The sequence below is a fragment of the Antechinus flavipes genome, chromosome 1 (genome assembly GCF_016432865.1).
Source record: "Antechinus flavipes isolate AdamAnt ecotype Samford, QLD, Australia chromosome 1, AdamAnt_v2, whole genome shotgun sequence".
NCBI classification, from domain to species: Eukaryota; Metazoa; Chordata; class Mammalia; order Dasyuromorphia; family Dasyuridae; genus Antechinus; species Antechinus flavipes.
In genome coordinates, this window is record NC_067398.1 from 577,886,169 (window position 1) to 577,899,906 (window position 13,738).

At 34.3% G+C, this 13,738-nt stretch overlaps 1 protein-coding gene across 2 annotated transcripts in view; it reads right to left on the reverse strand.

Annotated features, from left to right (window-relative positions):
- Window positions 1-13,738, reverse strand: part of CDH17 (cadherin 17) — a 75,401-nt gene that overhangs the window by 40,051 nt on the left and 21,612 nt on the right. For both annotated transcript variants that reach the window (XM_051970851.1, XM_051970852.1), the window contains 2 exons: window positions 4,635-4,736; window positions 1,724-1,858 (listed from right to left, as the gene is read on the reverse strand). In XM_051970851.1, the coding sequence (XP_051826811.1) occupies window positions 1,724-1,858; window positions 4,635-4,736 (237 nt within the window). The remainder of the gene's footprint in view (window positions 1-1,723; window positions 1,859-4,634; window positions 4,737-13,738) is intronic.

The following is a 13,738-nucleotide window of genomic DNA, read 5'->3' on the forward strand; positions in this document are numbered from 1 at the left end:
AGAGTTGTACATGTCGCATTTGAGCTTCTCAATGACTATGAAAGGTAGGCAAGAGTGATCTTTTAAGTTGGAATAATTTGCCTAGAGAGCAAGGGAAAGAAATTAGTCAAATCTGTGGATTCTACAAAAATAACTACAACTTCTATGGCAATAGAGATCTCATTATCAATTTTGGAATTGATTACTACTAACATAGGCTGACTATGATAGAATATGCACAATAAAAATAAATAATGCCATTTAACTATTCTTATTGGCCAGGCTCATTGCAACCGTAGTACTTGGAATATGGCATTATGGGAGCATTCTCTAAAAGCAGATAGACGAATTAGGAGTAACAGCAGGAATAATGGATGTGGGAGTAGTCCCAGAAGCAGCAGAAGCAGCAATAGTAACAATAGTAACAGTAGCAGCAACAAAAGTTAACACTGTTAATAGTAATAGCAATAATAGTTAACAATATTAGTAGCAACAGCAACACGGACTTTGAACCATAAGAACAATTTAAATCACAGGTAGGCAATTTGAACACTGCACTATTCTCTGTGGAAGATATCCAATATCTCCTCATTAAAAGTTACATAGAAGGAAATAAACAAGAAATATCCAGAATAAGAAGACATGAATAGGTAGTGATCTGTGTTAGTGGAAGGACTATACCAATGATGAGATCACAGATACACACTTCATCAAACAATAGGTGCTTGATATGGATTGTTTCCTTTGAGACTCACAGCAACTCTAAGAAGTAGGTCACATCTGGATTGTCATTCTCTATTCTGTACCTGAAGGCATTGAGATGCAGGGAAAGCCTGACATAATTCAGTGTAAGAAATGAGATTGATATACAGAGCTTATCTTTCTCATGTTCTTTACAATATACCAACAATAGGCAAGCCCATAGAAGAAAATGGGGGAGGGGGATAGAAGAAGGAGGGAAGAAGGGAGAAGAAGGGAGGGAAGAAGGAAGGAAGGAAGGAAGGAAGGAAGGAAGGAAGGAAGGAAGGAAAGAAGGAAGGAAGGAAGGAAGGAAGGAAGAGAAAGAAGGAGGGAGGTTGGGAGAGAGAGGGGAAGCAAGGGAAGGAGGGAGGGAGAGAAGGAGAAAAGAAGGAAGGAGGGAGGGAGGGATAAAAGAAAGAAGGAGGGAAGGAAGGAAGGAAGGGAAAGAGGGAGAGAGGGAGGGAGAAAGAGAGTAAGGAAGGGAAGGAGGGAGGGAGAGAGGAAGAAAAGAAGGAAGGAAGGAGGGAGGCAGGGAATAAAGGAAGGAAGGAAGGACTCTTCTTAATCCAATATTAGCTCTCCTTGGGCATATTTAAGAGTTGCATTCAAACAGGTATTGTATTGTATCAAGGTGGGTATGAGAAATGATTGGTTTTTGAGAAGAGTAGATTGATTTTGTCTTTGGATAAGAGACGATTTTTCAGAATAACTAAAATGATTGCATTTGGATAAGCATTCCTGAGTGAAGAATTTTATCATAAGATTAGGAGTCCCTCAAGGAGAAAGTCTGAGAGAGAGGTTACTTCTGTTTTTCCACAGTAGGGCACACACAAAATAGATAAGTTTAAAATGAAAACAACCTTAACAAACTACTTGACCAGGGAAAGAAGAGCTGGTGTTCAGCAGAAAAGAAGTCTTTACCAATGATTGAATTGCTATGATGCTTCAAATGGTAAGGAATAGTAGAGTATGACATGGACGTCAAGGCATAGTTTCTACTCACCTGGAGTTTATGGACAGCTTTCTTTTCTCTATCCAGGATTCCAGAATAATATAATATTCCATCTGGATGGATATAAAAAGTATCATCTGTTTCACCACTTAATTGAAATTTCACATTGGTAGCATCAGACTTAAACTGTGAAGGAAAGACAAACAAAATTAATAGATATAGCAGAATAATTTGTTGGTTTTGTGGGAAGTTCAAAGAATTCCACAGGCTGCACATAAACACACATAAAATGTAAAAGAATATAAGCTGTTTGAAACTAAACACTCCATTGTTTTTGTCTTTCTATCTCCAATATGTATCACCATACAAATTCTTTAGACTAGATAGAAGAATGACCAAAGACACAAAGATAGGGATCAATCACTAAATTAAAAAGGATTTATTAGATATCTTATATGTACCAAATAAAAAGAAGATGGAATAACTCCTGATTTTTTGATAAAATGAAAGAAAAAGGACTAATAATGATCTTGGAGTCATAGATAAAGAGCTGAAAGTTGACCCCAGAAGTCTCATTCAGTTTATAGACACTGAGGACACCGAGGCTCATAGTGGCCAATCAGTCAACACTGAGTCAATAAGCATGTATTAAGTGGTTACTGTATACCAGGCATTCTACTGGAAATGCAACAAAGACAGAAAAGTGGTCCCTGTTCTCAAGGAGCTCTCATCCTAATGGGGAAAGACTCCAAATTTGGAACCAGGAGGTTTACTATTTATAATATTCTCTAACAAAAGACAGTAAGGGAGATCTATAACAATAGTTTTTAAGAATTTGGGGATATTTACTCTAGAAAAAAAGAAGACTCAAGGGGGGGGCATCATTATTGCATTCAAATATTTCATAAAATGTTAGAATTAAAAGAAAGGTTAGAAGTTATCCAGACCAAACCTTAACTTCAGATATGAGGAAATTGAGGTCCAAAGAAATTGTTTGATTTATGAAGTTTCTACATTTAAGTTAGTGGGAGAGGCAGGACTCAAATTTAAGAATTCTAAGCCCTGTATTCTTTTCATTACACTACACTGCAGGACTTTGATGGGGAGAGGTTTTAGGAGAGTGGTCCATATCTGTGATTTTATTGACTTAGGGAACCCAGGTGAGGAAACTCCTTTTACTGCTACAAACTGGCAATTCTTATCCCTATATTTCCAGACTAATCATACATTATGCCTCCTCATGAACTCTACAGTGAATTGTACCCCCATATATATTAATTTGCATTTACATATATATATCTATATGTATGTATGTAGCTATAGTTATAGTTTAATCCAACTAGCCAACTTCCTATTTTCCATGCACAAAATTCCATCTTCCATCTCTTATCTCCTACCTGTGTATATACTGTGTTACTGGCTAGCATCCTCCCCCCACTCCCTTTCTACTGGAATGTAATTTCCTTCCAAGCAAGGACTAATTGTTGTCTATACGCTGATGTCTAAAACAGTACCTACCACTTATCAGGTACTTACATAATTGTTCAATTAAATTTATTTGAGAACTAGAGCAGATGAAGAGATTGAGCTCTGAGAAAATTAAATGTCTTATCCAAGTTCATACTCATACTCATTGTTAGAGCTCTCCTGACTCTTAGCTTAGGATTCTTTTTTAATACCCTACACAGATTCCAGTCACAATGTTTTCCCCTTTCCCTTTCATCCCAAGTCAAATAACATTAAATCTACATGCTAAAGCAGAAGTTCTTGATCTGGGTTCCAGAGATATCCCAAGCATTAAAGCAGCTAGGTGACATAATGGATAGAGCACTAGATTTGGAATCGATGACACTTAAATTCAAATCTGCTCTCAGATACAATTTAGTTGCGTTACCTTGAACAAGTCACTTAATGTCTTCCTCAGTTTACTCTCCTGTAAAACGGGCATAATGGTAGCACCTATTTCCCAGGATTGTTATGAGATCAAAATGAGATAATATTTATAAAGAATTTTACAAGTCTTAATGTGCTACATAAATGCTAGCTATTTTTATTCAGAAAGACCACAAACTTGAATGGGAAACAAATTACTTCTTTATTCACTAATCTCTAACCAATATTTAGAATTTTTAAAATTATGCACATGAGCAAGAAGCATTATTTTGAAAAAGAGTTCATGGGTATCACCAGACTACCAAAAGGATCTACAACACAAAAGATATCAAAAGCTTCATGACCTATAGGTATCATTTTGAATTTTGTTCACCAGTTTGCTGAAACTCAGATATTACTCAAGACAAAGATTCCCAGTGGTTCTATCCAAAATTGAAGTCATACAAGACATTCACACACACGTACACACACATACACACACACACACACACACACACACACACACATCTACTCATGTACAAGCTTACCCACTACTGCCCCTCTGGCCACCCACACTAACTTCTCTATTTCCTATATGTCTTCCAGTGTCATTGTTTCTATTGATGTCGTAAGAAAATCATAGGGAAGAATTTGGAGATAAGCTTTGAGGTAGAAATGAATTAAAGAATTGCCTCTGGTGCAAAAAAAAAAAAAAAACAAACTGACTGACTTTCAGGGAATTTGAATTTTAATCTACCACATTGCCTCCTCACGGGAACATATAACAAACTTGAGCACTAATTATCTAGATATACCAAATTGTCTCCTTTTCCAAAAGGAGTCCAAGTTTCATTCTGAGTGGTAGGAGTTCTGTTCCCCACTCTGAGGAATATTTAAAGCATAGGAATTTTATTTCAATGATAGTTTCCCTCTATTGAATTTGTTCTCTAAAAATTTTTTGTAAGGATTTCTCAGTCTACCATTTTAATTCAGATATGGCTGTTCTCTTAGTTAGATAAAGGAAATCAAGATCCACTATGTAACAGGACTCATTAAAATAGACTGTATAGTACTCAAAGATAGTCATTACCTGAAATATAATTTGGTTGCTTTTTTCTTCTCCTTCAAATATAGAAAATGTCATGGGTTTCAAAGGTCCACTGAATCCCCCATCTTGACCATATCCAGACACCTGTGAAGAAAGAAAAGGAACAGAAATTATGCTGGCCATCTTTCCTAAAAATTTACCCTTTTTTTCCACCTGGCTTTTGAAATGATGCTCAGGACTAAAACTCTAAACAGAGTTGATCTGCCAGACTAAAATCATGGATTGATTACCAATACAAAGTTCATCTCTGTCACAAATTTTTCCATGTTACTATGTCCCAAAAGCTATAAAACTGTTCATATCCTTTGATACAGCAGTGTTCCTACTGTATTCCAAAGAAATCATAAAAGAGGGAAAAGAACCCACATGTACATAAATGTTTAAAGCAGCTCTTTTTTTATTATAGCTTTTTATTTAGAAGTTATATGCATAGGTAATTTTATAGCATTGACAATTGCCAAACTTTGGTTCCAATTTTTCCCCTCCTTCCCCCCACTCCCTCCCCCAGATTGCAGGTTGACCAATACATGTTAAATATGTTAAAGTATAAATTAAATGCAAAGTAAGTATACATGTCCAAACAGTTATTTTGCTGTACAAAGAATCAGACTCTGAAATAGTGTACAATTAGCCTGTGAAGGAAATAAAAAATGCAAGTGGACAAAAAGAGAGGGATTGGGAATTCCATGTAATGGTTCATAGTCATCTCCCAGAGTTCTTTTACTGAGTGTAGCTGGTTCAATTCATTCCTGCTCCATTGGAACTGATTTAGTTCATTTCATTGCTGAAGATGGCCAGGTCAATCAAAATTGATCATTATAAAGTATTGTTGTTGAAGTATATAATTATCTCCTGGTCCTGCTCATTTCACTCAGCATCAGTTCATGTAAGTCTCTCCAGGTCTTTCTGAAATCATCCTGTTAGTCATTTCTCACCGAACAATAATATTCCATAATATTCATATACCACAATTTATTCAGGCATTCTGCAATTGATTGGCATCTACTCAGTTTCCAGTTTCTGGTCACTACAAAGAGGGCTGCCACAAACATTCTTGCACATACAGGACCCTTTCCCTTCTTTAAAATCTCTTTGGGATATAAGCCCAGTAGAAACACTGCTGGATCAAAGGGTATACACAGTTTGATAACTTTTTGAGCATAGCTCCAAATTGCTCTCCAGAATGCCTGGATGTATTCACAATTCCACCAACAATGTATCAGTGTCCCTGTTTTCCCATATCCCCTCCAACATTTTGCATTATCTGTCAGCCAATCTGACAGGTGTGTAGTGGTATCTCAGAATTTTCTTAATTTGCATTTCTCTGGTTAATAATAACTTGCAGCATCTTTTCATATGGCTAGAAATAGTTTCAATTTCTTTGTCTGAAAATTGTCTGTTCATATCCTTTGACCATTTATCAATTGGAGAATGGCTTGATTTCTTATAAATTAGAGTCAATTCTCTATATATTTTGGAAATGAGACCTTTATCAGAACCTTTGACTGTAAAAATGTTTTCTCAATTTATTGCTTCCCTTTTAATCTTGTCTGCATTAGTTTTGTTTGTACAAAAACTTTTCAATTTGATATAATCAAAATTTCCTATTTTGTGATCAGTAATGATCTTTAGTTCTTCTTTGGTCATAAATTCCTTCTTCTTCCACAGGTCTGAGAGGTAAACTAGCCTATGTTCCTCTAATTTATTTATAATCTCATTCTTCATGCCTAGGTCATGAACCTATTTTGACCTTATCTTAGTGTACAGTGTTAAATGTGAGTCTATGCCTAGTTTCTGCCATACAGCAGTTTTTGTCAAACAGTGAGTTCTTATCCCAAAAGCTGGGGTCTTTGGGTTTGTCAAACACTAGAATATTAAAGTTATTGACTGTTTTGTCCTTTGAACCTAACCTGTCCCACTGAGCAACTAGTCTATTTCTTAGCCAATACCAAATGGTTTTGGTAACTGCTTCTTTATAATATAATTTTAGATCTGGTATATCTATTCCACCTTCATCTGATTTTTTTTTCATTAATTCCCTTGAAATTCTTGACCTTTGGTTTTTCCATATGAACTTTGTTGTTATTTTTTCTAGGTCATTAAAATAGTTTTGGGGGAGTCTGATTGGTATAGTGCTAAATAAATAGATACATAGTTTAGGTAGTTTTGTCATCTTTATTATATTTGCTCACCCTATCCAAGAACATTTAATATTTTTCCAGTTGGTTAGATCAGACTTAATTTTTGTGGAAAGTGTTTTGTAGTTTTGCTGATAAAGTTTCTGATTTTCCCTTGACAGATAGATTCCTAAGTATTTTATATTATCAGTAGTTACTTTAAATGGAATTTCTCTTTGTAACTCTAACTGTTGGGCTTTGTTAGTGATATATAGGAATGCTGATGACTTATGTGGGTTTATTTTGTATCCTGCAACTTTGCTAAAGGTGTAGATTATTTCTAATAACTTTTTAGTAGAATCTCTGGGGTTCTCTGAGTATACCATCATACCATCAGCAAAGAGTGATAATTTGGTTTTCTCATTACCTACTCTAATTCCTTTAATCTCTTTCTCAACTTTTATTGCCAAAGCTAGCATTTCTAATACAATATTGAATAGTAATGGTGATAGTGGGCAACCTTGTGTCACTCCTGATCTTATTGAGAATGGTTGCAGTTTGTCCCCATTGCATATGATGCTTACTGTTGGTTTTAAATAGATGCTACTAATAATTTTAAGAAAATGTCCATTTATTCCTATACTCTCAAATATTTTTAATAGGAATGGATATTGGACTTTATCAAATGCTTTTTCTAAAGCAGCTCTTTTTTGTAATGTCAAGGAATTGGAAATTGGATGGATGCCCATCATTTGGAGAATGGCTGAATAAGTTATGGTATATGAATGTAATGGAATATTATTGTTCTATAAGAAATGATGAACATGCTGATTTTAGAAAAGCCTGGAAAGATTTACATGAACTGATACTGAGTGAAATGAGCAGAACTAGGAGAACATTGTGCACAATAACAGGAAGATTTTGTGGTGAACAATTATGAGAGACTTAGCTCTTCTCAACAATGTGGTAATTCAAGATAATTCTGAAAGACTTGGTATGGAAAATACCATCTGCATCCAGAGAGAGAACTATGCAAAGTAAATGCAGATTGTAATATACTATTTTCACCTCTTTTTTGTTGTTTTTTTTATTTCTCATTTTTTTCTTTTGATCTGACTTTTCTTGCATAACATGACAAATATGGAAATATATTTAAAATGATTGCACATGTATAACCTATATCAGATTGCTTGCTGTCTTGAAGAAGAGGGAGGGAAAAGAAGGAAGGATTAATTTGGAAGAAAAATCTTACAAAAATGAATGTTGAAAACTTTAAAAAAAATAAACGTTTCTATTATGGACATTAACATTTTTATTTCTTTTTATATTGTTTACATAGTCTCCTTGTGATCTGAATATTTCTTACAAGAAAACAAATATCATATAATTAAGTGATTAGCCTGATATGATCACAACATTTACAGTCAAAAAAGTCATGTAAAATCTGAGAAAGTCTATATTTCCTTATAGAAGAGGGTTGAGAGAGACATTCCTATAAAAATACATGTAAGAGTAAAGCAGGTATTTCAAACAGTTTCATGTGGCAGCTTTAGGATATGAAGACCCTGAATGTCAAAGTCTACCAATTTCCTGTGAACAAACTTCCAATGGATGGCCACTAAGGTTGGACACAGTGTGGTAAATGATAGACTAAAAGAAGTGCCTACCACCTTCCTTCTCCCTAGATCTATATAAAGAATGTTCCTCATTGAGCACTTCCCCCAAATAGATAAAGATAAATGAAATGATGGAAATGATGGTGGTGGTGATGGTGATGATAATAATGAGAATGATTTTCAAATATTATTCTCTCCTTAGAGTGGTAGAAATGAGCATGGAAGGCATTTTTTAAATCTGTAAAATGAGGGGGCTGGACCAGATTCCCTCTAAGCAATCAATAAACACATGATAATTTCCTACTATATGTTGGACACTGTGCTAAGTGTTGGGGATACAAAAAGAGGCAAAGGACAGTCCCTGCCCTCCATATTTTTTCCAGCTCCACAGTTATGATTCCATAATCATTCCAATGAAGACAAAGTAAAGTAAATTTATTTAGGGAAGTTTTTCTGTGGTTATTTTAAAATGGAAGGTATTTTTCTTTCATTCTATATAAAGATTAGAGTCAGAATAATTTGAAAAAGAACAACATTGACTAATGTGGTAAACAATCATAACCAGAATAAGTCTATTAGCACTTATATAACAATTCAATGTTTGCAAAAAGTGCCTTATAAATATTATTTCACTTATTTCTTAAAACAACCACTATTATTCTTCCCATTCTATAGATGACAAACTGAAATAGAGGTTAAATTATTTGCTAAGGGTCATATAGCTAGTAAGTATGTGAGGAAGGATTTGAATTCAGATCTTCCTAATTTGAGGTACATATAATCATTGTATCACCTAATAGTAGAAGGATGAGGGTGACACTTGCCTAGAATATCATAGCAAAAAGCTGAGGTGGACCAGAGGTCCAGAATAAGGTATACATTTTTGGACATGGCAAATGTGTTGATTTGTTTTGCTTAACTATATACATATTGTCTATGTATATTTGTTATAGTTGTAGTTCTTTTGTTGGAGAAAGGGCAGAGGTGGATTTGGTGTTGCACAAAGAAAAGGATAGTAATACAATTTATTTTTGCTGAAGAGTTCTGAATATGGTAATATTTGGGATGAAGTCAAGGATGGGAAAGAACAGAAACAGGAAGGAGGTCACTATAACCAGAACATCAATAGCTGCCAAGAGCTTTTCTGAAAAAGAGCAAACAGTTATAAACCTATAAAAGGATAGAATTCAGGTCATGTGCAATAGAGAGATTTTTTTCCCCAGTCAAGAATGTACACATTCATACATATGAAAACCATTAAATAGTGGCTAAAAAATAGACACACACGTGTGTGTAGAAACACACATATATGTATAAACATATATATATATATATATATTGTGTATATAGTGTCAGAATTTTCAAATAACATGAGAATAAAGAAAGGAAAGTCTAATAAACATATCTTTAGGCTTGTCTAGTCTTGGCTAGCCTGCTGTCAATTGTTAAATAAAAGATAAGGGCAAATAAATCTTCACTTACTCTTGCTCTTACAAATGTGTTTTGAAAGGCCAGCTTCATTATCCAGTTTACTAATATTTTTTTAACACAAAAATATTATTTTTGCTCATTTGTTAAGTTAAAAATGGCAATCTGACTCACACTGGTTTGAAGAATTCAGTTCTGCAATTCAGATATTGTACATAAAGAAAGGCTATTAACAAAGGATTAAAAAAAACCATCATTCTTTGAGATTTGGGTTCTAGTTCAGTTCTGACACATCACTGGTTATGGAACATTGAGTGTGCTTAATTTCTCCTACTTTCATTGGTAAAATGATGATAACAAAACTGTTACTATTTCTATGTGCCAAGCACTCTGCCAAGCAAATAAAACCATTTCTACTTACATTCTGGTGGAGAAAGACTACATGTAAAGAGGAATAGAAGGAAAGGGTGTGTGGGAGGACTCATAAGATGAAATGCCTTGTGAAGAGCCTAGTGGTTCAGCAACCTTCTGGCTCAGTCTAAAATCAGCCACTGGACAGAATCAAAGTGAATCACCTAACTCAAACCTAATTGAGGCAGTTCAATAGCTGTGTCCTGCCCTTTCCACCTTGACAATAGCCTATCCTAGTGAGAACATAGTTTAAGAATTCAACAATCTATCCAGCTTAGATTGCACACTCTATGAAAAGCCAGCCTGATCAAGAGAGACTCATTCGTAATTATTGTTCTCTAAGAAATAATGATGAGGCTAATTTCAAAAAAAGCCTAGAAAGTTTTTATATGAACTGAGACTGAGTGAAATGAATAAAACCAGTAAAACACTATATACAGTAACAGCAAGACTGTGTAATGATCAACTATGAGTGACTTAGCTCTTCTTGGCAATGTGATGATCCAAGACAATTCCAATAGAATTGGGATAGAAAATGTCATCCATATCCAGAGAGACTTATGGAGACTGAATGTAGATTTCAACATACTATTTTCATCTCTTTTTTATTTGCTTTTTTTGCATGGTTTTTCCCTTTTGTTCTGATTTTTCTTTCATAACATGACTAATATGGTAATATATTTTAAATGATTATACATGTATAACCTATATCAGATTGCTTGCTGTCCTGGGAAGGGAAAAGATAAGGAAGAAAGGGGAAAAAAATGTGGAACTCAAAATCTTACAAAAATGAATGTTGAAAATTACCTCTACATGTAATTGCAAAAATAAACTACTATTGAAAATTTAAAAAAGAAAAAAAAGAGTGATGTCCATCACTGATGTCTCTCCCCATAATGAACTTTATGAGGACTCTTCAGAAAAAAAAAGAATGTCAAAGACCTGCCTTTCTATAGTTGTGATTTGCCTTGGCTATGTGTATCTCTTATATGTGAACCTCACTACCATTGTACTTTAATTTCATGTCTATTCTCCCATCCTATTTCAGATTCTATGTTTCTTTGTATGAAAGTATGTCCCAGATTGTTGTTGTTTTTTAGGGATGTGGAAAGGGGATAATTGCCATAGTATTTTAGTAAAAGCCTTTTTTCAACAAGCTAATGGAAATTATTGGTTGATTGTTAATATGAAGAACATTGATTGGGGCTTGTGAATTATTATGTTAAGAGGATACCTACGTATAGGTAGTAGTTGTCCCTCTAGGTAGCCAATCTACCAATCAAGTAAAAGATGGGAGAGTTAGCCCAGAGGGAAGTACTGCAAGAAAAATCTGAGAAGACCTCTATGAATAGATGCTAAATGAAGTGAGCATAATCTGGAGAACAATTTATACAATGACCACAGTAATTTAAAAGAAAATAAATTTATAAGATTTCAGAACTCACATCAAGATAGAGGCTAATTATTACTTCAAAAGGCTAATGCCAAAGCTTGCCATCCACCTTTTGATAAAGAAGTGATGGATGCTAGACAACATTTTTAGACATAGCTACTGTGTAGGCATTTTCTTATTGGTTACAAGAAAAGGGAAGGGGAATTAGTAGATAATAATAGTATGAAAAAAAAACAAAAAGAAAGGACCATCGAAAATTTTAAAATAGAAAAGAAGGAAACAGACAAGCAATGCAATTTTATTATTATTTTTGTAAATTTAAATTTCACCTTATTTGATTAAGAAGCATAATTCTAGCCTATGGAGATTTTTTAAGCTGTCATTCAACACATTAGCTATCTCTCCAAATTTTCTGCCATCTACAAATTTTAAAAAGTATGCCATTGATACATTGATCCATGTCATTGGTAAAAATAGGAAATGGAACATAATATGTTGCTGGAATACTGCACTAGAAACTTTCCTTTAGGTTGCCATTAATACTTTGATCTTTTTTTTTTTTGTTTTGTTTTGTTTTCTTGCTTTTGTCTTGTTTTAGATACAATCATTTGACCATTTCCATTTAAGCAATTCAAAAATTTAGACCAAAGTTGTCAAACAGACATTCCAGAATGCAGCAGAATTAGATTAAAATGTAATTGAGAAATATTTAATAAAATAAGCAAAAATAAATAGATAGTGAATAAAATAAAATAGATAAGTTTAATTTGTGGGTTTCTAAGAAAAAATGTGCCCCACAAGGGCCCTTAAGTGTGATTTAGTGCTCTACTTTCTGACTTTGCCACCACTGATTTAGACCATTGCTCCATCTTATCCACAAGATTATCATGAAATACTTTGTCAGATGCCACTAAAATCTAGCTAAACTATATCTGTCTCTCCACTGAATTCAGTCCACTGAATTAATCCCGTCAAAAATGGTAATGAAGTTTACTTAGCATGACCTATCTTGAAATGAATGATGAAATTTGAATTCAATGTGCTCCAATCGGGTTTATTCTCTTTCCACAAAACATTTCTTCTTCTTCTGATGTTAAAATCCTATTTTTTTTAATATTATCAATTTTCCTGAGTTGAATAGTCTCAATGCTAGAAAATGTTCTTTAATATTCACAAGGGACCATATATTCAAAAAACCTTGTAGAAATTACATGGTCTATTTCTATAGTAAAGTGGGAAAAGTACTGGATTTTTGGTCATTGGACCTTGATTTGAATCCTAACTCTACCATGTTAACCTGCATTAACACAAACAAATCATTTAATTTCTCTGGTCTTCATTTGCCTCATCTTTGAAATGACAGTAGACTAAAGGTTCTCTAAAGTCCCTTCTACATCTAAGCTTGTGGTCCTATGATCTATGATGCTTTCCTCTGCCTCCTTTCTCATATACAATCAGTTACCAAGTCCTGTCATTTTCAGCTCTAAACCATCTCTCTTATCATCACTACCCTCGTAAGGTACTTATACTACTCATCTGGGCTATTTACTATCCTCCTACCAGACTTTCTTCCCTTTGTTACCTCCCAGTTTACTCGATAAGAGAATAATCTGCCTTATACACAGATTTAGTCATGTCAAAACTGTCTTAAATATTCCAAACTTCTTACTGCTATTTAAATAATATCCTGATTCTTTTTTTCCTGGAATTCAAAGCCTTTCCACTACCCTACTTTCCCAATTTTGTGTCATCCTACCTTTGTTTCTAATCTCTTTCATTATTAATCTCCACAGCATGCTATGAGCTCTCTCCAAACTAAATTATTCTTTATCCCATCAATAAGTCCTGCATTTTCCCCATCTGTCTTTGTTCTAGTTGTCCCTTATGCCACAAATGTTCTCCTTTTACTCTTTTGCCTATTGAATGCCTACTCTTTAAAGTCTAAATCAGGCAGACATCCTAAATAGGATTATGCCCACTGGTGAAGATATCTTCTTCTCAGTGTAACCCACCTTTGCTTATTCCCTATCCATTAAGAAGGCTGACTTCCTAGCAAACTGTCTTCTTAGGGGAAATAAAATTCCTTTTGCCACATATTTTGAATTTGTGAATTCTTTCGCA